This window comes from Meleagris gallopavo, chromosome 20, assembly GCF_905368555.1.
Source record: "Meleagris gallopavo chromosome 20, MGAL_WU_HG_1.1, whole genome shotgun sequence".
NCBI classification, from domain to species: Eukaryota; Metazoa; Chordata; class Aves; order Galliformes; family Phasianidae; genus Meleagris; species Meleagris gallopavo.
The window spans coordinates 494,005-519,875 of record NC_139423.1 but is presented as its reverse complement, the minus strand read 5'-3'; the positions used below and the strand labels follow the sequence as shown (position 1 = coordinate 519,875).

Here is a 25,871-nt window from a genome sequence, read left to right as displayed (position 1 = left end):
TTTTGCATTATTCCCTTTTTACTACTAATATAATTGCAGTACAGAAATGTCAAACAATTTGACCTGACTCACAGACTAAACTGTTACCAGAATGGTGAAACAACCTATAAATTCTACATCCAAGTTCTTTAAGTGTTTTGACTCATCAAAATTCCCTTATTAACAGCCCTGTCAGATTATTTATAGGAAATGTATCCATAGTAGTGGTAAGGTATAAAACATTTCTAAATATATCTCGTGAAATCAAATGAAAATTATGCCATTAGTTATGTTTGCCAGACAGTTTTGCCAAAGAAAGTTTGCCAAAATATATTTTGACTGAAGGAAAGGGAAACATCCAAAGCATCTGCATACCAGACTCTATAAAAGTCTCTATGGAGTGCTGTGCCCAGTCTTGACAGAAAGTTTCAAGGTAAGCACATGGCTCCTGTGAATTTCTGGGCAAAACCTTTTATTCTGTTTTACTTCCTATAATCCTTGGATACCTACTTCTACAAGGAACCGTATCTATTACCAGTATAGGTTTGAAGGCTTTTTTTTTTTTTTTTTTTTTTTTTGCTATCCACTCATACATGAACTCTGGATATATTTTATCTGTGCAACAGATACAATGAGTTGCAATATTTTCAAACAGCAGTGACTGACTTCCAGCCTCTGCCATCAGAATTGACAACAAAATGTATCAACTTTTAAAGACCAGGAATAAATGCTGCAGCTTAAGTTTTTGAGAAAGCAGAGTAGACAATCATGTTGTTAATGTATGTAAAAGTGCAAGATGAATTTTCCATAGCAAGTAAATTCTATTAGGCAAGAAAGTCAGAGACTTTCAGATAGTGTTTAAGCGAACATCATAGACATTTCATCTGAAGTCTCCGCAATGGCATCATCAATATTCATTATAATCTACCAAGATAATACAACACTGAAAGACTAATTCTGCAGCACTCAAAAACAATTTCTTCCTTTCATAGCCAGATATATTAGGAATTGATCTTAATTTCAGGAAAGAATACAAGTATTTCCAACCAAGACAGGTAGGCTGAAATAAAACTTTCGAGTTGTTTATACCTACTTGTATATTTTAGATATTATATGCTTGTGTACTGTAGATTTTCTGTCTTTCACAGAACAGTATACTCACTGACTGAGCATATTTCCTTTCCTACAGAGCACTCTTCTGACTGTGCTTCCTGTGTAAGCGCAGCCATGGCTTCTCCAGATGCTGAGATGGCCGCCTTTGGAGAGGCCGCTCCTTATCTCCGAAAGTCAGAGAAGGAAAGAATCGAGGCCCAGAACAAGCCTTTTGATGCCAAGACATCTGTCTTTGTGGTGCATCCCAAAGAATCCTTTGTGAAAGGGACAATCCAAAGCAAAGAATCTGGGAAGGTCACTGTCAAGACTGAAGCTGGAGAGGTGAGAAGAAAACAGAACTGAAAGTAATAACTACTCTCAACTGTTAGCTGACATTAACAGATCTGTTTTCCTCTGTTAGACTCTAACCGTGAAGGAAGATCAGGTCTTCTCCATGAACCCTCCCAAGTACGATAAAATTGAGGACATGGCCATGATGACCCACCTCCATGAACCCGCTGTGCTGTACAACCTCAAAGAGCGTTACGCAGCCTGGATGATCTACGTAAGTACCAGCAGCTCTCTTCCTTGGGTAGCGTAGCTGGGGAGGACTGCTGTGCCCGGCTGAGTGGAAGCCAACGTGCCGTGTCCCTTCCTCACAGACCTACTCGGGCCTCTTCTGTGTCACTGTCAACCCCTACAAGTGGCTGCCGGTGTACAACCCGGAGGTGGTGTTGGCCTACCGAGGCAAAAAGCGCCAGGAGGCCCCTCCACACATCTTCTCCATCTCTGACAACGCCTATCAGTTCATGCTGACTGGTGAGAAAATTGCATTATCTTTATAGAAAGTTAATATTTGCTTTTTTAGAAAAAAAAATATATATATATCAGTCTGCATAGAAATCTAAACCTCACCATGAACTTTTAATGAACTGTTATTTTAATATTTGCTAATATTTTGCATGAAACACAGTTCTGTTGTAACTATTTATAGAAGTCTTATTAATAACATGCAAAAATGGGCACTGAAAAAGGTTACAGTAACAGTAATTAATAAGACATATTGGGTCAAATGAAACAAATCATTGAATGATAGAATGGTGTGGGTTGGAATGGACCTCAAGGATCAAGTTTCAACCCCCTTGTCTCAGGCAAGATTGCCAAATGCTAGATCATGTACTAGATTAGATTGCCAAGAGCCCCATCCAACCTGGCCTTGAACATCTTCAGGGACGAGGCATCCACAGCCTATCTGGGCTACGTGTTCCAGCACCTCACCACTCTCAGTAAAAGACTTCTCCCGGACATCTATTCTAAATCTTCCTTCCTTTATTTTAAAAGCATTCCTCCTCATCCTATCACTATCTACCTGTGTAAAAAGTTGATTCCCCTCATGTTTCTAAACTCTTTTGAAATATTGGAATGCTGCAACAAGGTCTCCCTGTAGCCTTCTCTTTTCCAGACTGAACAAGCCCAGTTCCTTCAGCCTGCCTTCATAGGAGAGGTGCTTCAGCCTTTGGATCATCTTTGTGGCCCTCCTTTGGACCCTCTCTGAAAGCTCTATGTCTCCTGTTTTGGGGGCCTTAGACACAGTACTTCAGATGGGTCCTCACAAGGGCAGAATAGAGGAGGTCAAATAGAGTCCCCTCCCTTGCCCTGCTGGCTGCCCCTCTTCTGATGGTACCCAGGATATCATTGGCCTTCCAGTCTGCAGGTGCACACTGCTGGCTCATGTTAAGTTTTTGATCAACCAGAACCTTAAGTCCTTCTCAGCAAGGCTACTTCCAAGGAATTATTCTCCCAGTTTGTCTACATATCTGGGATTATCTCACCTGAGTGCAGAACCTTGCATTTTGCTTAGTTGAATCTCATTAGTTCCACACGGGCCCAGATTTAGAGTTTATCAGGGTCCCTCTAGATGGCATCACTTCCTTCTGCTGAATCAATCACTCCACTTAACTTAGTGTCATCAACAAATTTCCTGAAGGTTCACATCTTGAGATGCACCCACAGTGTTCAAGAGTACCAGACTGAAGATGGACCCCTGGGGGATGCCATTCTTTATCGGCCTCCATCTGGACATAAATAGCCATTGACCACAAGCCTTTGGCTGTGACCTTCCAACCGATTCCTTATCCACTGAATAGTCCATCTTTCAAATCCCTCTCTCTCCAATTTAGAGATAAGAATATAGGGGACCATGTTAAAGGCCTTGCAGAAGTTCAGGTGGATGACATCAGATGCCTTCCCTTCATCCTCCAGTGCTGTCACTCTATCATAAAATGGCATCAGATTGGTCAGGCATGATCTTCCCTTGGTGAAGCTGTGCTGGTTATGTCAGATCACCTGCTCGTTCCTCATGTGCCTTCACACATCTTCCAGGAGAGCTGTTCCATGATCTTCCTGGGCACAGAGGTGAGGCTCACCAGCCTGTAGTTCCCCACGTCATCCTTCCTCCTTTTCTCAGAAATGGCAGTGATGTTTCCTTTTCTCCAGTCCCCAGGAACTTTGCCTGACAGCCACGACTTTTCAAATATGATGGAGAACAGCTCAGCAACCACATCAGCCAGCTCCTTTAGGACCCTGGCTTGCATGACATCCAGCCCCAGGGACTTGTCCAAATTCAGTCTCATGAGTTGGTCTGGGACTTGCTCTGCCCTTACAGTGGGGGGCAGTTCCCCACCTGGAGGCTCAGGTTCAGGGATGTGAGGTTCAGGGATGTGAGAATCCTGGCTGCCAGTGAAGGCAGCCAGCCTCAGGCTAAGAACTCATTGAGTACCTCAGCCTTCTCCATATCTGTTGCTATCAGTTCTCCTTTTTCATTTAGCAGAGGATCTTTCTGACCTGTCTGTTCTGTAGATGTGCCTGTGGAATCCCTGCTCGTTGTTAACATCCCTTGCCAAGTTCAGTTCCATCTGTGCCTTGGCTTTTCTGGTCCCATCTCTGCAAGTCCAGACAGCATCTCTGTATTCTTCCCAGGTGACATGCCCTTGCTTCCACTGTCGATACTTGCCCTTCTTTTCCCCCAGTTTGACCACCAGATACTTGCTCAGTCATGCTGGTTCTCTGCTTTCTTATTCTGAGGGATGGAGTGCTCTCAGAAAGGTGTCCTTAAAGAGTAGCCAGCTTTGTTCCACTCCTTTGTCTTCAAGGACTTCTTCCCATGAGATCTCAATTCCTTAAACAGCCTGAAGTCTGCTCTCCTGAAGTTTAGGATCCTGACTCCACTCTTTGCCAGGCCCATGTTCCTCAAGATCACAAACTCAACCAGGGCATGAGCACTGCAGCCCAGACTGCCTCCAGTCTTGGTATCTTTAACAGTCTCCTCTGCATTGGTGAGCATCACAGCCCTATTCATTATTTGGATCTCATTTGCTTGAAACATGACATAAAATATCAATAGAGTTCAGATGATTTAAATTTATCACTTAAAAATATATTGTAGCTTAAGTTCTTGGTATTTTATCTTCATAGTCAGGACATAGATTAAACACAGATTGAAAAAAGAAAATGGTCTGATTTCAGGTGTTACTCTGATATGTACAACTTGCTGAGAAAGAACAGGAGTCAGGATATCACAAAATTGCACTATCCAGAAAAAACAATAGAGATATTAATGTCAAATTAGTTATTGGCTAATACCTTTGTTGGATTTGTTTCTTCTCAGACTAGAAAGTTTCTTGACCAGAATGGACTAGTATCCTTGCAATGAAACTGCAGTTTTTCTGAAGAAAATAAAATCTTTGATGTTCCTGCATCCACAGTAGTTTCATAAGTATACAGAAAAATAGCTAAACATAATAATGTTGTCTGTTAAATAAACTACTTGAATACTGAAGAAAAATACAAAGATAATTTATATGTTTCTTCTCCTTTTCTACTTTCACTTTTTAGCATTAGAGCAAGTTCATGAAGGACAAGTAATTCAGCATTTTCTTTCATATATGCTTTATTCATTCTTCCTTGTCTTAGTCAGTGCCTTTAAAAACAGAGTTGCAAAGGCAGAAATAAACAAAGAATGAACAGAAAAAAATCTGAAACAAAAGACAACCAAAACAATATAGGAACTTTCTTCTCCACTTTGGAAATAATTAATGCCCTTGAATTCACCATTAAGAACAAAACAAACAAACAAACAAACAAACAAACAAAAAAAAGGAAAAAAGGCTGTTTAAACATTTCTAACTTTGATTAAGTCTCTACAATTTTAGAAACCAGAGTTACTGAGGACAGAATAATGAAATAAAAGTTTAGTACGAGGCAGTCAGAATTCTTTCAATGCATACATTTATTGTCTATAACCTCTTGTTATATAGAGAGGGAAGCTAATTAATCAGACTTCTATAATGATATTTTGCTAAAGGGAAGTTGAAAGAAACTGATCACAGATTCTTCCACTATTTGAAGACTCCCTGATGTATTAGCCTTTAGTTCTACTTCCTTAAACATTCAAAAAACACTCCAGAAATATATGATTAATCACTGTGGATTCTACAGGGAGTTGCTTCATATGAGCATTTCATTCCAGTGTCAATAATAATGACATCTCTGAGGAACATAATTCTCCAGACTTTCCAAAATGTAAAATTACATAAATTCTTCCAGCAATCTTCATGTCATATTTAGATTGATTAAGAATCAATCTGGATATCTTAAGAAGAGATATCCAGTTTCACTGCCCCAAGTGGGATTTTAAATGAATAGCTCAGGGGGAAAAAACAGTGTAGAAACCTAACATTTATCAACAGCAAGTATTTTCCTCACAGAAGCTGCCTGTATGTAATTCTCTCCAAAAATACTGCTTCTATTTATCTCACACTATGAGTTCCATCTTATTCAAGACCACCACCAACAGCTTTTTTATTTCTGCCTCTTTCACAGACCGCGAGAATCAGTCGATCCTGATCACGTAAGTACGCTCCCTGCTCGGGTCCCTGCGGGGCTGCCCTGTGCCCTGTGTGTACCTTCTCCCTGACCTCACGCTCTCTGCTTCTCTGTTTGGTTTGACAGCGGAGAATCCGGTGCAGGGAAGACTGTGAACACAAAACGTGTCATCCAGTATTTTGCAACAATTGCAGCCAGTGGAGATAAGAAGAAGGAGGAGCAGTCTGGCAAAATGCAGGTAAGTTAGGTAAAATAGATAGAACACTTGATCTATAATTGCCCTTGCAACTAAACAATATTAATGAATAATTACCATCCTGTAGGGAACACTTGAGGATCAAATCATCAGCGCCAACCCGCTGCTGGAGGCCTTTGGAAATGCCAAGACTGTGAGGAATGACAACTCCTCACGCTTTGTAAGTTGCAGCTTAGGACAAAAACTTTCACAGAATCACAGCATGGTTGAGGTGGGAAGGTATGTTTGGAGGTGATCTGCTCCAACTCCCTACTCAAGAGAGCATACCCAGAGCAGGCTGTCCTGCAGCACGTCCTGGCAGCTTTTGAAGATCTCTAAGGAAGGAGATTCCACAGACTCTGTGCAATCTGTGCCAGTGCTCAGCCATCAGCAGAGTAAAGATGGAACCTTTTGCGTTCCAAGTGTGTTTGTTTTTTTCTCCTACTGTGTTTTGCCCTATCAGTAGGCAAGACTGGAAAGAGCCTGACTCTGACCTGCTTGCACCCTCCCTTGAGGCATTTCTAGACATTGAAAAGATGCGTCTGACATTTCTCTGTCATTTCTGTGCCTTTCCCCACAGAAATGGTATTTCAGTCCTTTATTCTCCCTGTTTTATACAGGGGCAGTGAAATGCATCCAGGCTGAAATTGTTTTTTTTTCCCCTCAACAGGGTAAATTCATCAGAATCCACTTTGGGGCCACAGGAAAACTGGCTTCTGCTGACATTGAAACTTGTAAGAGATGCTCCTGGCCTGCTCCATTCCTTCCCAAATTCCCACCTCCGTGTCCTGTCTTGTACCTAACTCTCCCTTCCTTGACAGATCTGCTGGAGAAGTCCAGGGTCACTTTCCAGCTCCCGGCAGAGAGAAGCTACCACATCTTTTATCAGATCATGTCCAACAAGAAGCCAGAGCTAATAGGTAGGAAGGATCATTACATCTTTTTGGAGATGATCACCAAGCAACTGTTTCCTCTTCTGCTGTTCTGAAAATGTAAGCCTGTGTCTTTGCTATTCTTGCTTTCAGACATGCTCCTTATTACCACCAACCCATATGATTACCATTATGTGAGTCAAGGTGAGATTTCTGTTCCCAGCATTGATGACCAAGAAGAGCTTATGGCTACAGATGTGAGTAACACAGCACAAAGATACCTACATTCTATGCCTTGCAGGGTGGCTTACTAAAGACATATTTTACTTGACTATTTCCACTGCAGAGCGCCATTGACATCCTGGGCTTCACTGCTGATGAAAAGACTGCCATCTACAAGCTGACAGGGGCTGTCATGCACTATGGGAACTTGAAGTTCAAGCAGAAACAGCGAGAGGAGCAGGCAGAGCCAGATGGCACAGAAGGTATCACCCAATTCAGCGAGTAAAAATGCTGGAAAGCTTCTTTGTTCATTGTCTGTTTAACTGTATCCCTGATCACAAGAAATGCCATTCTTTTATCCAGTGGATGCTTCTCAAAAACACACTGCCTGAAAATGGGAACTTTAACAAAGGGTGTCTGTCAGAAAAACCTTCAAGCACTATAACTGTTTGTTGTTGTTGTTGTTGTTGCTGTTGTTGTTTTTCCAAAATCTGACCTGCATTTCTTGCTTTGCACAAAGTCTGTTTCCACAGAACAAGAGTGGGCTGCAATCATGCCTAATATGATATCAGAGGGCTTAGGAGTGGTTCTGGGAGCTTCCAGATTCAAGCTTTCCCTATTCATACAATGCCTGTTCTTGCTTTTAAAACAGGCGAGCATTAGCTTCCATAATCTTCACTCCTTCCCATAACTTATCACAGAATTATAAAGGTTGGAATGGACCTCTGGAGATCATCTAGTCTAACCCTATGCTAAAGTATGTTCCCTATGTTAGCTTACACAAGAAAGCTTCCAGGCAGGTTTTGAATATCTCCAGAGGAGACTCCACCACCTCTCTGGGCAGCCTGTTCCAGTGCTCTGTAACCCTCAAAGTAATTTTTTTTTTTTCATGTAAATATGGAACTTCCAGTTTTGTCTGTGGCTTCTTGCTGTGTTGCTGGACATCACTGCTTGACTCCCACTCAGTAGATATTTATAAGCACTGATAAAATCCCCTCCCAGTCTTCTCTTCTCCAGGTTGAGCCAGTCAGAGCAGACCAAAAACTTCCCATTTCTGAAAAATGAAGAGCAGATTTGCTCACACAAACCAAATTCTAGCCATTGGCCAATGTCGAATGCTCCCCTCTTTCTTACTTTCTCCCTTTCTAGTGGCTGATAAGGCTGCCTACCTCATGGGCCTGAACTCAGCTGAATTGCTCAAAGCCCTGTGTTATCCTCGAGTGAAGGTTGGGAATGAATTCGTGACCAAAGGTCAAACTGTGTCACAGGTATAATCTTAAGTATGAAACTATATGATCTGAAGAATAATGTGAATATTCTTCTTCTGCAATAGAAGGTAACCCCAGTTCTTTAATCTCTGTTCTAGGTGCACAATTCAGTTGGTGCTCTGGCAAAGGCTGTCTATGAGAAGATGTTCTTGTGGATGGTTATTCGCATCAACCAGCAGCTGGACACCAAGCAGCCCAGGCAGTACTTCATTGGTGTCCTGGACATTGCTGGCTTTGAGATCTTTGATGTAAGAAACAAAAGCTTGGCATCATAGTTATGAGAGGGGCCGAAAGAGATCTTGAGAACTCAGAAACACATTTCTTTTTAAGAAGATTCTGAAGTGTATGCTCCTAATCTGCTGTTTTTGAGATAACCATCTCTCTTCTCTATCACAGTAGAATGCTTAAATTACTTTATGTGCATACACTTTGACTCTAATATTGTCAACAGGTAGAAAAAAACACTGTTTTGACAGGCAAATTTAGACACCATTGACTGGGAAAAGATCTTAGATCTCACAGTCAGAGACGGATCTATGGTTAGAGCTCACACAGATGTGGACCAGGGATGTGAACAGTCTTGGAAGAGCCAACAAAAGGGAAATGCTGTGGGAAAACATACAGCATATTTCCTGTGTTGTGAATGCAATGGTGATACTAGGACTTCTGTGTCAAAACAAAGAAAACTCTAGATTCTTGATTTGAGGGCAGAGAAGTTCTGGTGTAGGATACTGAAGAAGCCTCCATTTTCCCAGAAGTCAGAGAGCTGACACATCTCCATGGTGCAGCAACTGAGGTTCCTGAAACATCTATCTTTGAATAGCACAGTAAAAAATAAATTTTACTTGTAGATAGATTTCAAAAGTAGTCCTAATAAAGCCCAGCAAGGACAGTACATTTTTTCTACAGTAGGAATCCTTTTAAGGAATTAGATGTTATTACTGTATTGCTAGGTTTGGTGGTTCAGTTGGGGAATTTCAAACAGAATCAGAAGTATACTAACACAACCCTGTGATCATTGTTGCATCTTTGAGAACCTGTGCACTTCTCTTTGCTTTAAACAGTTCAACAGCTTTGAGCAGCTGTGCATCAACTTCACCAATGAGAAATTGCAACAGTTCTTCAACCATCACATGTTCGTGCTGGAACAGGAGGAGTACAAGAAGGAAGGCATTGAATGGGAATTCATTGACTTTGGAATGGACCTGGCTGCCTGCATTGAGCTCATTGAAAAGGTACTTTTTACATCAAGTGTATGATGTATTCTGGAATTTTGTGATGTTTCTCAGTCAGATTCAGCTAGGAAAGAAATTGCAGCCGGACCACCAGTTTCAGTGAAACAAGACATTTTGTACTGGAGTTAATACTTTAGTGCAGTGCTGAGGAATTAGTACAGCTAAATGCAAATCTGTGTCACCAACCTCGCATCACTGTGTCTTCAAGCATGGAAAAGGTAGTCTAGACTCCCACCAACAGAATTCTTTAAAACATAACTAGAGTCAGTTTACATTTTCTTCTGAAGATGCAAAATCAAAACTCAACAGACGTTGTTTAGGAAATAAATATGGCATGCCCCAATTTTCCAAGACAATCTGCATCTTGTAGCTATTCTCCCAGTTTTATTTGTCTGCCACTTCTCCTGGTTTTACTGCCAATTTTAACCTGAAGTGGTGAGACATTCTTACCGGTTTAGAGAAAAGACTGCTGAAAGGTAAGGAAAGACAAGAGAATTCTTGACAAACTTAGCCTCTTATTCAGGCAGAGATGCTACCAGCAATACACAGGTACCTCTGAATCTCATAGCACATGCTTCACATTAAGGTGATCTTTCTCTGTTACTTCTTGTGCTATCTTCCAGCCCATGGGCATCTTCTCCATCCTGGAAGAGGAGTGCATGTTCCCCAAGGCAACTGACACCTCTTTCAAGAACAAGCTCTATGACCAGCATCTGGGCAAGTCCAACAACTTCCAGAAGCCCAAGCCTGCCAAAGGCAAGGCTGAGGCCCACTTCTCCTTAATACACTATGCTGGCACAGTGGACTACAACATCTCTGGCTGGCTTGAGAAGAACAAGGACCCCCTGAACGAAACTGTCATTGGGCTGTACCAGAAGTCATCTGTGAAGACACTGGCCTTACTGTTTGCCACCTATGGTGGAGAAGCTGGTAAGTTTTCCACAATCCATTTTTCCATATGTGCATACAGTTTGAAGCAGAATCTTAAAGGCAATGCTAAAGATTTCTGATCTTTTAATTTTTTTCGATTTTCAGAGGGTGGGGGCAAAAAGGGCGGCAAGAAGAAGGGTTCTTCTTTCCAGACAGTCTCCGCTCTCTTCCGCGTAAGTACCAAACTTACCTTTTTCATGGAAGGATAGCAAACTCATTCTGGATCTGAAGTGTGTGTTTCAGTTTTGGACGTTAATCTTATCATCCTTGCAGAATCAGAAAAAGGCCTTAGAAATGCCATGAAAGCTGTACCTCATTGTGTATCTGGTCTTCTTATTGCAGGAGACAGAATGATATGGTTCAGCCTCCTGAAACAATCTAGGCAACTGCCTTATTCCTTTTTCTCTAATTAGCTATTGATATTGCATCCTTGGCTGATTTATTGCAACTGTCTCCTTCAGTTTTGCTCTTATCTTTTCTGGATTCAATAGAAATTGCAAAAGGGTAAAGTTCACCTACTTAGATTGAGAATAAATAATCATAGAATCATAGAATCACCAAAGTTGGAAAAGACATCCAAGATCATCCATCCCAATCATCCACCAATATTTCCCCACTAAACCGTGTCCTTTAGTACACCATCTAAAAGTTTCTTGGACACTTACAGGACACTGACTCCACCACCTCCCTGGGCAGCCCATTCCAGTGCCTGACCACTGTTTCAGAGAAGAAATTTTACCTGATGTCCAACTTGAACCTCCCCTGAGTACAACTTGAGGCCATTCCATCTTGTCCTCTCATTAGTTACACAGGAGAAGAGGTTGACCCTCATCTCACCACAGCCTCCCTTCTGATAGCTGCAGAGAGCAATAATATCTCCCCCGAGCCTCCTCTTCTCCAGACTAAACAATCCCAGTTCCTTCAGCTGCTCCCCATAAGACTTGTGCTCCAGATCCCTCACAGCTTCACTGCCCTTCTCTGGATGCACTCCAGGGCCACAATTTCTTCCTAGTAGTGAGGGGTCCAAAACTGAAAACAGTATTCAAGCTGCAGCCTCACCGGGGGAAGATCACTTCCTGCTCCTGCTGGCTACACCGTTTCTGATACAAGTCAAGATGCCATTGGCCTTCTTGGCCACCTGGGCTTGCTGCTGGCTCACGTTCAGCCGAACATTGACCAATACCCCCAGGTCTTCTTCCTCTACACAGTCTGCCAGTCACTCTGTCCCAAGCTTGTATCGTTGCCTGGGTTGTTGTGGCCAGTGTGCAGGACCCGGCACTTGGTCTTGTTGAACTTCATCCTATTGGCCTCAACCTAGCAATCCAGCCTGCCCAAGATCCCTCTCTAGGGCCTTCCTACCCCCAGGCAGATTGATACTTCCTCCTGCCTTGGTGTCATCTGCAAACTCACTGAGGATGCACTCAATCTCCTTGCTGAGGTCATCAGTAAAGATATTAAAAAGGACAAGCCCCAGCACTGATGCCTGGGGGACACCTTTCATGGTCAGTCACCAGCTGGATTTAACTCCATTCACCACCACTCTCTGGCCTAGCCTTCCAGCCATTTCTTTACCCAGAAAAGAATGCATCTGTCCAGACCGCGGGCTGCCAGCTTCTGCAGAAGAATACTGTGGGAGACAGTGTCAAAGGCTTTGCTGAAGTCTAGGCAGACCACATCAACAGCCCTTCCCTCATCCATCAGACTAGACAGCTGGTCATGGAAGGAGATCAGGTTGGTCAAGCAGTACCTGCCTTTCATAAACCCATGCTGGCTGGGGCTGATCCCCTGGTTGTCCTGCACGTTTCTTGTGATCTCACTCAAGATTATCTATCTATATCTGAGTGAATAGGCCAAACTTCCTCAGCTTCTGTGCAGGCATCAGAGAATTTTCCCACACCTGTTTTAATATCACTGACAATTTTCAATACTGATAGCATAGAATAAAAGATAACAGATCTAGCACTAAAAACAAAATCTTAAGATTGTAAGATTCTATGAAAATGTTTAAATTTTGATGGAGATATTGAATTTTAAATTGTTCTCAAGTCAATGCATTTTGTGATCAGTTTTAAGTAATGTTTTCAATTTTGCTGAAGTTGAGATATTTAGGGATATTGATCTACTGCTAGCACAGCTCATTTATTTGAGCTTCACTTCCTAATTAAAAAAAAAAACAACTTATTTAGCTCTGAGAGGTGTTCTTAAGGGATCTGGATCAGGACTGGCACTATTTAATATCTTTACTAATAACAGTTAATGGGATTGAGTGCACTCTTAACAAGCCTGCAGATAACATCAAACTGACTGGTATAACTGACACAGTAGAAAGAAGGTATACCATCCAAAGGGACCTGGACAGGTGTGATATGTCGTGCCAAGAGAACCTCATGAAATTCAGTGACACCAAGTACAAGGTCCTGTGCCTGTGTGAAGATAATCTCAAGCATGAATACAGGTCGGGTGATGAGTGGATTGAGAGCAGCACTGCAGAGGAGGATTTGATGGAGGTGGATGAAAAACTGGGCATGATCCAGGAGATCCCATTTTCAACCCAGAAAGCCAGTCATAGCATGGACTACATCAAAAGAGATGTGGCCAGCAGGCTGAGGAAGATGATTGTCCCTCTCTACTCCACCACTGTGAGAAACCTTCTGCAGTGCTGCATCCAGGTCTGGGGACTCCAACATGAGAAGGTCATGGAACTGTTAGAATTGATCCAGAGGAGGGCCACAAAAAGGCTCAGTGGCATGAAACAACTGTTCTGGAAAGGCCAAGAGAGCTAGGTCTGTTGAGCCTAGCTTCAAGAAGAGAAGGCTCAGGGAGACTTTATTACAACTTTTTAATACTGAATGTTTATAAATCACATGGAGAGAGACTTTATACACAGGCATGTTGTAGACAAGAGGTAATGGTTTTAAACTAAAAGAAGGAAGAAATTCTTTATTATGGGTGTGGTGAGGCATTGGAACTGGTTACCAAGATAAGATGTTGATGCCCAGCCCTGGAATGTTCAAGATCAGAATGCATGGAAATTTGGGAAACCTGTTCTTGTGAGAGATGTCCTTGCCCACAGCAGGAGGTTAGAACTAGGCAGTCTTTAAGGTCTCTTCCAATACAAAACCATTCTATGTTTCTATTCTGTGAAATCTACTACCAAATCAAATTGTAGTCAGGCTTAGCCTGACAAAGCCAGGTGTCTGCAGTTTCCGAGTTTCCCTCTAGGAGCTCTGTAATATATTATAGGAAAGATAAGTCTCTATCCTGAAACATTCAGTTTGTTAAATCCACTATTAAGTGGATAACAATTAATAATAATTAATCTCATACATCCACAGGAGAATTTAAACAAGTTGATGGCTAACCTGAGAAGCACTCATCCCCATTTTGTACGCTGCATCATCCCAAATGAAACAAAAACACCTGGTAAGGAGATACAGTGGGTAAAATTTGAACTGCAGAAGCTCTTATGTTGAGTGTCAAACAGTGGGGAAATCACTAATTGTGGTGTTTGTTAGGTGCCATGGAACATGAGCTGGTGCTGCACCAGCTGCGATGCAATGGTGTGCTAGAAGGCATCAGAATTTGCAGGAAAGGATTCCCTAGCAGAGTCCTATATGCTGACTTCAAACAGAGGTAAGAGTGGTACCACTTGCTGTCCATTCAAACCAAAGTGAATAGCCTGGATATTGAAATGCACTTGAAACATACACGTTACACTGGTATTGAGCAGTAATATGTAAATGTTTCTCTGTCAGATCATGATGATATGACATTGCCGAGGATTAGGGTTACTTTGGACTCTGAACTAACAGTAAAAATATTCTCCGTATCCCATTCTCAAAGGTTGAATTGGCTTCCAGCATTAGACTAATTCAAAGAGACAGTCTGAGAAGACTATGGGGTTCAATTGTATTGGAGGTTTCAATAACTGGTATTTCTTCATATTTTGTTTTCTTCTACAGATACAGAGTGCTTAATGCGAGTGCTATCCCAGAGGGACAATTTATGGATAGCAAGAAGGCTTCTGAGAAGCTCCTTGGATCCATTGATGTGGACCACACCCAGTACAGATTTGGTCACACCAAGGTATGAACAAGTCTTGTGTTCAAAGAGAGAGCAATAAGAGCTGGTTGCTTCCTGAGGGTCAGAGAGTGCAGTGCAGTGCAATAACACAGCTGGCAGCTCAGGTGCCTCAGCCAAAAAAAGATCCAAGCGCACAGTACTTTGGCAAGGCAAGTGAAGAAGACCAACCAAGGACAGGTTCAACTAGGAGTCCAAATCATCTAGTAGGTTTGTGACAACAAGAAAGGTGTGAGGTGAAGCCAAAAACTCTTGTTTTAAAGATTGATTGTGGCCAGGTCTAGGTAGGATACCAGGGATCAGGCACTACTCAGTAATTTCCTGATCAACGAAACAGCTTTAACATTAAGTCAGGAAGAAGAGTTCACTGTGGTCCAGAGACAGGCAGAGGCATGGTTGAGGCAGTGGCTGAGTGGGAAACCAAAATTGTAACAAAATGGTTCAGGCAGTGACTGAAGGACTATGGCTGAGCTATCAAGAAGCTCCTAGGCACAATGGAAAAATTATGTGGGAAGAAAGCCAAGGTGAGGCTAGTCATTATCATTAATGTCTCCTTCTGAAAGCTGAAAGCCTGTTGTGTCTCTGTTATGGCTTACCTGATAGTTATCTGCTGCAACATTTTATTTTCAAGGTGTTCTTCAAAGCTGGACTGCTGGGACTCCTGGAGGAGATGAGAGACGATAAGCTGGCTGAAATAATCACTCGCACACAGGCCAGGTGCAGGGGCTTTCTGATGAGAGTGGAATACCGCAGAATGGTGGAAAGGAGGTACATATTATGCATATTTAATTTATTCTCATGGTGCTTGGTTAATTGAGTTTAAAATTTTCACACTCAAGATATGTAATAACTACATGAACTGTATTTTAGGGAGTCCATCTTCTGCATCCAGTACAACGTTCGTTCATTCATGAATGTCAAGCACTGGCCCTGGATGAAGCTGTTCTTCAAAATCAAACCCCTGCTGAAGAGCGCAGAGTCTGAGAAGGAGATGGCCACCATGAAGGAAGAGTTTGAGAAGACCAAGGAAGAGCTTGCAAAGTCTGAGGCAAAGAGGAAGGAGCTGGAGGAGAAAATGGTTGTCTTATTGCAGGAGAAAAATGATCTGCAGCTCCAAGTGCAGGCGGTGAATATCACTGCTTATTTGTCCCTTGGAAAAAGTGTTACAGAGGCAGACTGCTTTCTTCCTCCACACAGAGACTTGTAGGAAGATAACTAATTTACAATAGGAAAAGTTATCACACACTCAGAGTCACTGGACTGTTGATTAAATGGACAGTGGCAGAGGTGCCCCCTACCAGCCAGTGAAGTAACCTGGCAATGCCAAATCAGACTTGATGGCGCTTCTGTCCTAAGGACAGAGACTTGTAGAACCAATCAATTGTAAAAAGTAGCAGACAGATCTGTCTGAACTGGATAGGAAGAATTTCCATCAGTTCAGCCTTCAAAGCAGTGCTCTTATGCAATATTGTAAAAGCAACCATGAGAAGGACCCATTTTTCCTAATCACAAATACACCATAATGCCTAGATTGCCAGATATTTGACATTCAGCTATCAATCGGGAGTCAGTTTCTTCATTCCAAAAAACCCGCCAACTTCTCTAGTTCATTATTTTCACAAATGGAAAAGCCTAATTCCCCAAATATTATATTAAAACAAAACAAAACAAAACAGAAGCAATTGAATACTGTGTCTGTGAGAGAAAAAGACAACAAAACAGAACTTCAAAACATTATAACTCACAAAAAGCTGTGTCTCCCCATAGGAAGCAGATAGCCTGGCTGATGCTGAGGAAAGGTGTGATCAGCTCATCAAAACCAAAATCCAGCTGGAAGCCAAAATTAAGGAGGTGACAGAACGGGCTGAGGATGAGGAGGAAATTAATGCTGAACTGACAGCCAAGAAGAGGAAACTGGAGGATGAATGTTCAGAGCTGAAGAAAGATATAGATGACCTGGAGTTAACACTGGCGAAAGTTGAGAAGGAAAAGCATGCCACTGAAAACAAGGTGCACACAAGAGAAGTCACATAGTGTGTGAAGCTACTCTCAGAGTAGTGTCTACTACACCAGAACATGTTGGCTCCAGAAAAATTATGCATGGTCTCATCTAAACTGCAAAAGATGAAATAAACCTCATTGCAAAACACTGCAAAATGCAACTACCACTGCAACAGCAGGCAAGTTTTATACCATGTTTTAATGTTTCCTCCAATTCATAGGTGAAAAATCTCACAGAGGAGATGGCAGTCCTGGATGAGAACATTGCCAAGCTGACAAAGGAGAAGAAAGCCCTCCAAGAGGCCCATCAGCAGACACTGGATGACCTGCAGGTAGAGGAAGACAAAGTCAATACGCTGACCAAAGCTAAAACCAAGCTGGAGCAGCAAGTGGACGATGTAAGAACAAAAGCACAGGGCTATTATGGGACTGTTGTGGAGATAAACATGGCTGGCAGAGCACTAATGATCTCATTCTGTTTAGCTGGAAGGGTCCCTGGAGCAAGAGAAGAAGCTGCGCATGGACCTCGAGAGAGCAAAGAGGAAACTTGAAGGAGACCTGAAGTTGGCCCATGATAGCATAATGGATTTGGAAAATGATAAACAGCAGCTGGATGAGAAACTGAAGAAGTAAGTGAGGCTGTGGGACACCTGAGTGTTGGTGGGTACACTTAGATGTTTTTTTCAGGCACTAACACCACTTAACTTGTGCAAAAGGAAAGACTTTGAAATCAGCCAAATCCAGAGCAAAATTGAGGATGAGCAAGCCCTGGGCATGCAGTTACAGAAGAAGATCAAGGAGCTGCAGGCAAGTCTCTGGTCCTTCCCTTCTGCCCTTCAGAAAACATCTGAAGGAGAAGGACATGGGTGTGAAGGGTTCCTGATGTTCCCCAGGCCCGTATTGAGGAACTGGAGGAGGAAATCGAGGCAGAGCGAACCTCTCGGGCCAAAGCAGAGAAGCACCGAGCTGACCTCTCCAGGGAGCTGGAGGAGATCAGTGAGCGCCTGGAGGAAGCAGGAGGGGCTACGGCAGCTCAGATCGAGATGAACAAGAAGCGCGAGGCAGAATTCCAGAAGATGCGCCGTGACCTCGAAGAGGCCACGCTGCAGCACGAAGCCACGGCTGCCGCCCTGCGGAAGAAGCATGCGGACAGCACAGCGGAGCTTGGGGAGCAGATCGACAACCTGCAACGAGTCAAGCAGAAGCTGGAGAAGGAGAAGAGTGAGCTGAAGATGGAGATTGATGACTTGGCCAGCAACATGGAGTCTGTCTCCAAAGCCAAGGTAAAGAAAGGCAATAGAATGTATTCACAGGGCAAAGGTGCGGTGCTTAGGCTGTATCTACAAGTCACACTTGTACAAGAATTCTGCTGTAAAAATCGGGCAGAGTCCAGACTTTCATTTCCTTTCCTTCCTTGCTTTCAATACCTAGGCAAATCTAGAGAAGATGTGCCGCACTCTGGAGGACCAGCTGAGTGAGCTTAAAACCAAGGAGGAGCAGAATCAGCACATGATCAATGACCTCAATACCCAAAAAGCCCGTCTGCAAACAGAAACAGGTGACATATCCTAACTCTTGATGTCCAGTGAGAGAACCTCTAAATTAGAATGATACGTTACAGTGCAAAGGGAGAATTTAGCTCACATCTCATAACTATTCCAGATTCCATGGCTTTACAGTGTTCCCAAGTGCTTGTTATTGTAGATCTTTTAAACATTTATATCATTTATCTTTAGTCAAACATGACCTCAGGTTGCCAACAATGGCAATGTCCATGTGGACCACATCAGTAATAGTGTGGCCAGCAGGACTAGGGAAGGGATTAGTCACCAGGAAGAAATTCTTTAGCCAGACAGTGGTGAGGCACTGGAACAGATTGTTCAGAGAAGCAGTGTATGTCCCTTCTGTGGAAGAGTTTAAGGTTAGGTTGGATGGAGTTTTGAGCAACCTCATGTAATGGAAGGCATTCCAGCCCATGGCTGGGGAATTGGAAGTAGATGGATTTGAAAGTGCCTTCCAACTCAAACTATTCTTTGATTCTCTGATTGCATAACTTCATGATAGTCCCTCTCTACTCATCACTGGTGCAGCTGATTTGGATCCCTCGCTACACAAAAATTCTAGAGCTGCTGGAACAGCAGTGCTGATGATGCAGCTAGAAAACAAGACATAAGAGGGAACTGAGGTTGCTTAGTTTTGAGAAAAGGAGGCTTAGAGGAAACCTCATCATGCTCTACATTTTCTTAAAAGCTGGATTTGATTTTTTTCTCATTGGTCTAGAGGTAGGGAATGGTCTCTGTGTGCACCAGGGGAGGTTCAGATTAAATGTCAGGAAGAATTTTTTCATAGAAAGGGTGGTTAGGCATTGGAAATGGCTGCTCAGAGAAGTATTAGAATCACTGGAAGCATTTAAAAATGTGTGAATGAGATGCTTAAGGACATGGTTAAGTGGCAGACTTCATAATGTTACACAATGATGGGATTTATAAGACCTATGGGTCATATTGAGACCAAATCACTCTATGATTCTACTGTTAGTATAACACTTTTTTTTTCTTTTCACTTTACATTTTCCAGGTGAATATTCTCGCCAGGCAGAGGAAAAAGATGCTTTGATTTCTCAGCTCTCTAGGGGCAAGCAGGGATTTACCCAACAGATTGAGGAACTGAAGAGACATCTAGAGGAAGAAATAAAGGTCTGGAGATACTTTTTTCCTTCAAGCCACGTTACCATGACATGCATGTGTAGAATCCTATCTAAAACAAGAGCGGTTCAATGTTCTTTCCCCAAACACTTGCAGTACAGGAGGGAGCAGTGTTTATACTTGAGGGGGAAGGAACCGTAGTGAATTTGATGCTAGAGAAAGTTATCCTTTGAGGTGATTCTGATAGCCTGTAAGACAAGATCCATACTCATAGAAATATTTACAGAGCCATCATACTACTGTCCCCAGGCCAATTTTCACTAATATATCTTGATCCTCTAGCACACATTTTTGAGGGATTCACTGTCTCCCGACCTTACATTTGATTCATCAGGGTTTACCCATCCTTACCCCTGGTGCAGTACTCCTGCGTATGACAATCCCTCTGTCAATACGCATCTTAAGATATTCAGGTTAGCAATCCCAATGTCCTCACAGGCCAAGAACGCCCTGGCCCACGCCTTACAATCTGCACGTCATGACTGTGAGTTACTCCGGGAACAATATGAGGAGGAGCAGGAAGCCAAGGGTGAGCTGCAGCGTGCCCTGTCCAAGGCCAACAGCGAAGTGGCCCAGTGGAGAACCAAATACGAGACGGACGCTATTCAGCGCACAGAAGAGCTGGAGGAGGCCAAGTATGTGGGGAATTAGGATGTGAAATGGCTGGAGAAGTCTGAGATTATCGAGGAAAATTAGAAGCCTCTGATAATGGATTAAGATATGGTTGGGATGAAGGCAGTGACATACTTGCTTGTGGTAGAAGAGAGAGAGGAAAAGCATGCTGCAAAAAAGTGCAGACTGCAAGACACACATACACCTCAGGATTTTGTTAAGCTAATGAAGGCTGAATACTCAGTAGTTGTAAGGACACAGCGTAGATAAACCCTTTAGACTGCATGTAACCACTATGCAGAAAAACCACTGAACGAATAGAGGGTCAAAATCCCCAAAGTGATCAAGTGCCCTCTTATGAATGTAAAACGCAGGCTCCCTCTTCATCTCTAACCTGCAGCTGTGTTTGCCTCCTCCCAGGAAGAAGCTGGCACAGCGCCTGCAGGATGCAGAGGAACACGTTGAAGCCGTGAATGCCAAATGTGCTTCCCTGGAAAAGACAAAGCAGAGGCTGCAGAATGAGGTGGAGGACCTGATGGTTGATGTGGAGCGATCAAATGCTGCCTGCGCAGCGCTGGACAAGAAGCAGAAGAACTTTGACAAGGTATTCTGGGCTCCAGCCCTGCGTTTCCTGAGCAGAACATGACTGCCACATCCGTACTCATGATCTGTTGCTCCTCAGATCCTGGCGGAATGGAAGCAGAAGTACGAGGAAACGCAGGCTGAGCTGGAGGCCTCCCAGAAGGAGTCTCGCTCCCTCAGCACAGAGCTGTTCAAGATGAAGAATGCCTATGAGGAGTCCCTGGACCACCTGGAAACGCTGAAGCGTGAGAACAAGAACTTGCAGCGTAAGTCGCTCAGCCTTTCGTGCTGGCAGGGCTTTCTCAGAAGCTTTCCTGCCCACCTTTCCACCTGGGTCTGTGCCTGCAGGGATGGGAGCAGACCTGTTATGCTGGTGTCACAGGGCCTTTCCCTGTATCCTCTATATCTGACCATGTGAATGTTCATTCTTCTCTACAGAGGAGATTTCTGACCTCACGGAGCAGATTGCAGAGGGAGGAAAAGCGGTTCATGAACTGGAGAAAGTCAAGAAGCATGTTGAACAGGAGAAGTCTGAACTCCAGGCCTCTCTGGAGGAAGCTGAGGTACATAGTGCTAAAAATGGTTTCCTATTTTCCTATCTTATGGAATGGAAACAGTAATCTGTAGATATTGTGGAAAATATAGACTATTTTCTGAAGGATTGCATATGAGATTGCTTAGAGAGGAAACGACATTTCTATTTACTGTTTCTTTTTGCCTCGTGCAGGCCTCCCTGGAACATGAAGAGGGGAAGATCCTGCGCCTCCAACTGGAGCTTAACCAGATCAAGTCTGAGATTGACAGGAAGATAGCTGAGAAAGATGAGGAAATTGACCAGCTGAAGAGAAACCACCTCAGAATTGTGGAGTCCATGCAGAGCACCTTGGATTCTGAGATCAGAAGCAGGAATGAAGCCCTGCGGCTGAAGAAGAAGATGGAGGGAGACCTGAATGAAATGGAGATCCAACTGAGCCATGCCAACCGCATGGCTGCTGAGGCACAAAAGAACCTGAGAAACACACAAGGAACACTCAAGGTATGAAGCTAAATAAATGCACATAGGCATATTGCTTCCCTCCTGTTATATAGAGTCATCATTACAATTGTAATTCATTAAAAGAGCAGGAAATGTCACTATCCACAGGTCTCCGTTGCTCTGCCACCTTGTAATCTACTTTTCCTGCTTTACAGGATACCCAGATACACTTGGACGATGCTCTCAGGACGCAGGAGGACCTGAAGGAGCAGGTGGCCATGGTAGAGCGCAGAGCAAACCTGCTGCAGGCTGAAGTTGAGGAGCTACGGGCAGCCCTGGAGCAGACGGAGCGCTCGAGGAAAGTGGCTGAGCAGGAGCTTCTGGACGCAACTGAACGTGTGCAACTTCTCCACACCCAGGTCAGATTATTTCCAGGGAATTAATCCCATCAGCATGAGATAGTGTAGAATGAGATATTGCTATGTATTTTACTTATTGCTGTGCATCTCACTGTGTAAACACTTGAAGAGCAATACTGTGACATATCTAATCCAGCTAGCCATCCCTATCTAGTTTGCCACCGTAGCTCTAAAGAAGACTCCTGCATTACAAACTTTAACAAAGATTATTCTAGCTCTCAGTTCTTGATGTGGAGGTATCAGGTCTAACAGTAAAAATCCTAAAATTCCTGTTATGCAGAACACCAGCTTGATCAACACCAAGAAGAAACTGGAAACAGACATTGTGCAAATTCATAGTGAAATGGAAGACACCATCCAGGAAGCCCGCAATGCTGAAGAGAAGGCCAAGAAGGCCATCACGGATGTGAGTCAGGGCTCTTTCACTGCTGATGGCCGATGCATTCCCCCCCCAAAAGTCTCTTCATGGACTCCAAACCTGGCTTTGCTGTTTTGCCTCTCCAGGCAGCCATGATGGCAGAAGAGCTGAAGAAGGAGCAGGACACCAGTGCCCACCTGGAGAGGATGAAGAAGAACCTGGACCAGACGGTGAAGGACCTGCAGCACCGTCTGGATGAGGCGGAGCAGCTGGCCCTGAAGGGAGGCAAGAAGCAAATCCAGAAGCTGGAGGCCAGGGTGCGTAGGACTGGTATTTGTGCAAGCGTGTGCAATCCCAGGTCAGAGATAGCAGGGAAGCTCCAATGATGGGTTTCTCATTGCAGGTGCGGGAGCTGGAAGGGGAGGTTGATGCTGAGCAGAAGCGCAGCGCTGAAGCCGTGAAGGGTGTGCGCAAGTACGAGAGGAGGGTGAAGGAGCTGACCTACCAGGTAAGGCAGGAAGCCTCCTTGAGTTGACACCCCTTACACCCAGCATATCAAAATGGTTGAGTACCATCCCCGTGAGGTATTCTTGTCCTCGTTTGCTGAGAAGCATTTCTCTCTTTCCTGCTTATCAATTTCTTTAGACTGAGGAAGACCGGAAGAATATTCTCAGGCTCCAGGATCTGGTGGATAAGCTGCAGATGAAAGTGAAATCCTACAAGAGACAAGCTGAGGAGGCTGTAAGTATAACTTGAAGAATGAGTGAGAGTAATTTTACTTCAAGGAAGTATGATTGTAGAGATGAGAGTGAAAACCAGAAAAGGGCCTGCAAGAATCTCCCGAGACACAACTTGTCTTGGCTTATTGTTGATTATCATGTCAGGTGGCCTTGCTTTCCTTGGGGCATGCTGCAGGCAGGGATTGACTGAGGGATCTTTTGCAGCCTAGTTTATCCAGGATATCAGACTAAAATTGCCAACATCCATTAACTAAGGGGCTCATGAATCTGTGACAGGGTTTTCATGTGTTTCTGAATCTAACAAATGAAATGTAAATCAGGCAATAGGGAGGAGGAGAATAAGTACAAGAAATAATAAGACCATGTGACAAAATAGCTCCTCAAGAGTGACAAATTTCTGGTGCTGTTTGTTAATGTGCGTTCTCAAATAAGGGAGGATATGAGTCTTTGTGAGTCTTATATTTAAGCCGTGGTAGGCAGGAGACAAGGAGGTCTGTGCTCTCCTCTGGGGAGCTACCACAGCCCCTCAAGGCCTGGGCACAGGAGGACTGAAACCCCTGCCATGGTTCCTCACCACCAACTCCTTGTCCTTGTACAGGAGGAGCTGTCCAATGTCAACCTCTCCAAATTCCGCAAGATCCAGCATGAGCTGGAGGAAGCCGAGGAGCGGGCAGACATTGCAGAGTCACAGGTCAACAAGCTCCGAGCAAAGAGCCGGGAGTTTCATGGCAAGAAGATAGAAGAGGAAGAGTGAAAATGTCATGACAATAAAGTGGCTTAAGGAATTCACAAAATGTGAAAACTCTGTCACTTTCTTCCATAACTTGTATTTTTAACCCCCTCCATACATGGCAAATAAAAGGATTACTTCACAGACACATCATGAGCATTAGTTTTAATCTCTTCCTCTTGTAACTGGTTACTGTGTTTGTTATCATATGCTTTTGGGCCCAACTTTGGCTTATCTCTTTGCGTGTTCTCACCACGGTAGAGCTTTCTGTCTCCTAGCAGCCAATTGCTTACCACTTCTATCTCAATTCACTAGTTGTGAATTAGTGATTCGAACAAGATTAGACATTTCAAAGGCAGGGAAATCACAGCTGTTGCTCTTCAAACCAAAGAGGCTTTATCCACTTCACTTATTTAATTACCGTACACATTTCACATTACAGGGTAACTTATGCAGTAGTGTCCATAATCAAGTCCAACCCTTGATCCCAAGCCCATCTACAGGATGGGTCTCTTCCTTGATGACCTGAAGTATCATGGGCATACCAAGCTAGAAATAATTCATCCTTATATTGCCAGTCCAGATCACCTCAGCCATTTCAATCCTAGCAGCCTGATCCACCTGCTGGCGCTTTGATGTTCTTCAGTGGCACAACTCTTGGGTACATGAGCATCTATGTGACATACCTTTTCAACCATGTTCTTTACCAGGGGCAGCAATATCTTTCCACAGTGCAGTGACCCAGATGGGTTTGCCTCTGTGCTGCCAATTGTTCTGCTTCCATAGCTGTAATTATACCCAGTGGGCATCTGCCACCCCGCAGGAGTCAGTGTAGACATAGAGCACTGCCACTTCTCTCATTCAGCAATGCCTAAAGCCGGTTGGGTGGCTCTCTGCAAACTGGCTTAATTCACATTCTCTTTCAGTACCTTCCACAATTTGTTTTCCTTGAGAATTTCTGTCCGAAGGTCCAGGTCTGGCCACTCTGTCCAGCTGTGGTATAGAGCATGTTTTTTATATCTTTTCCAGCCCAGACTGGCCCAAGGGCTACTACATGAACTATCTCCTATTTAATTTGTTCAAAGACTGTTGTTGTGGTTCTTCTTCTGGATAACTTCATGGAGAGGGTTTACAATCAGACTGTAATCCAGAATATGCATTCTCCAAAAACCCACAAGAACTAAGAAAGCTTGTGTTTCCTTTTTGCTAGTTGATGGAGACCTAATAGTTTATTTACTGATCACACCCATGGGGATGTGATGATGTCCGTCTTGTCATTTTATTCCTAAGGACTGGATTTCCTGTTCAGGTCCTTTGACCTTACTTTGTTTTATTAAAAAACAAACAAACAAACAACAACAACAAAAACAACAACAAAGTAGCTTTTGGAAGGATTTGAATTATTTTTTTCCTTTCTGAAAACTTTCTTTGCTGTGTTGCCTCATTTAATGATGTCATCAACTTAATGCAGGTTCAAGGAGCTTCCCCTGTGTCAGAGCAATCTGCATCAGCCCACTGGAAACTAGAGAAGCCATTTTCCTGGAAGAACACTCTTGTGATGGTTTTTCCCTTGCAATTCACACACATGTGCCTGTAGATTCGAGGTGGGTTTTCCATCCCGCTTCCTCATATCCTTTCCATAGTCATGTGGGTAAAACCATAGGATGGCACATAGTGTGTACCCACTTACTCCTGTCCCTCAAGTGGTTTGTACAGGTGCAGGAGAAAACTTATTCTCATTTTCTTTGGGCCATTTAACCAGTTTGTCTACAGCTGAGACACAGAATGGCTGGAAGGAAGAGGCAATTTCTTCATATTATCAAAGTGGGCTAGCCACTTCAGAAACCGTTGGTCTTTTGTTATCATTCAAGATCATTGCTGTCAGAATGCTGGCATATGGTGGTCACAGAATCACAGAATCACAGAATTACAGGGGTTGGAAGGGATCTCA

General features: G+C 43.4%; 1 protein-coding gene and 1 long non-coding RNA gene across 2 annotated transcripts in view; one reads left to right on the top strand and one right to left on the bottom strand.

The window, feature by feature from the left end:
- The window catches only part of LOC104913734 (uncharacterized), a 49,674-nt gene that overhangs the window by 15,626 nt on the left and 8,177 nt on the right, over positions 1–25,871 (bottom strand). The gene's annotated exons all lie outside the window — the stretch shown is intronic.
- LOC146543049 (myosin heavy chain, skeletal muscle, adult) lies at positions 1,174–24,070 on the top strand. The gene is made up of 38 exons (XM_085240382.1): positions 1,174–1,413; positions 1,493–1,636; positions 1,734–1,890; positions 5,953–5,980; positions 6,082–6,193; positions 6,279–6,371; positions 6,861–6,924; positions 7,012–7,110; positions 7,216–7,319; positions 7,409–7,547; positions 8,434–8,552; positions 8,651–8,800; positions 9,617–9,787; positions 10,411–10,717; positions 10,823–10,890; positions 14,053–14,140; positions 14,233–14,350; positions 14,680–14,803; positions 15,429–15,565; positions 15,668–15,923; positions 16,565–16,807; positions 17,020–17,196; positions 17,282–17,427; positions 17,515–17,605; positions 17,692–18,081; positions 18,230–18,356; positions 19,376–19,494; positions 19,942–20,138; positions 20,536–20,719; positions 20,798–20,963; positions 21,136–21,260; positions 21,425–21,733; positions 21,889–22,092; positions 22,373–22,498; positions 22,597–22,767; positions 22,854–22,958; positions 23,096–23,191; positions 23,789–24,070. Exons 1-38 carry the CDS (start codon positions 1,207–1,209, stop codon positions 23,942–23,944), a joined length of 5,817 nt encoding a protein of 1,938 aa, XP_085096508.1. The 5' UTR covers positions 1,174–1,206; the 3' UTR covers positions 23,945–24,070.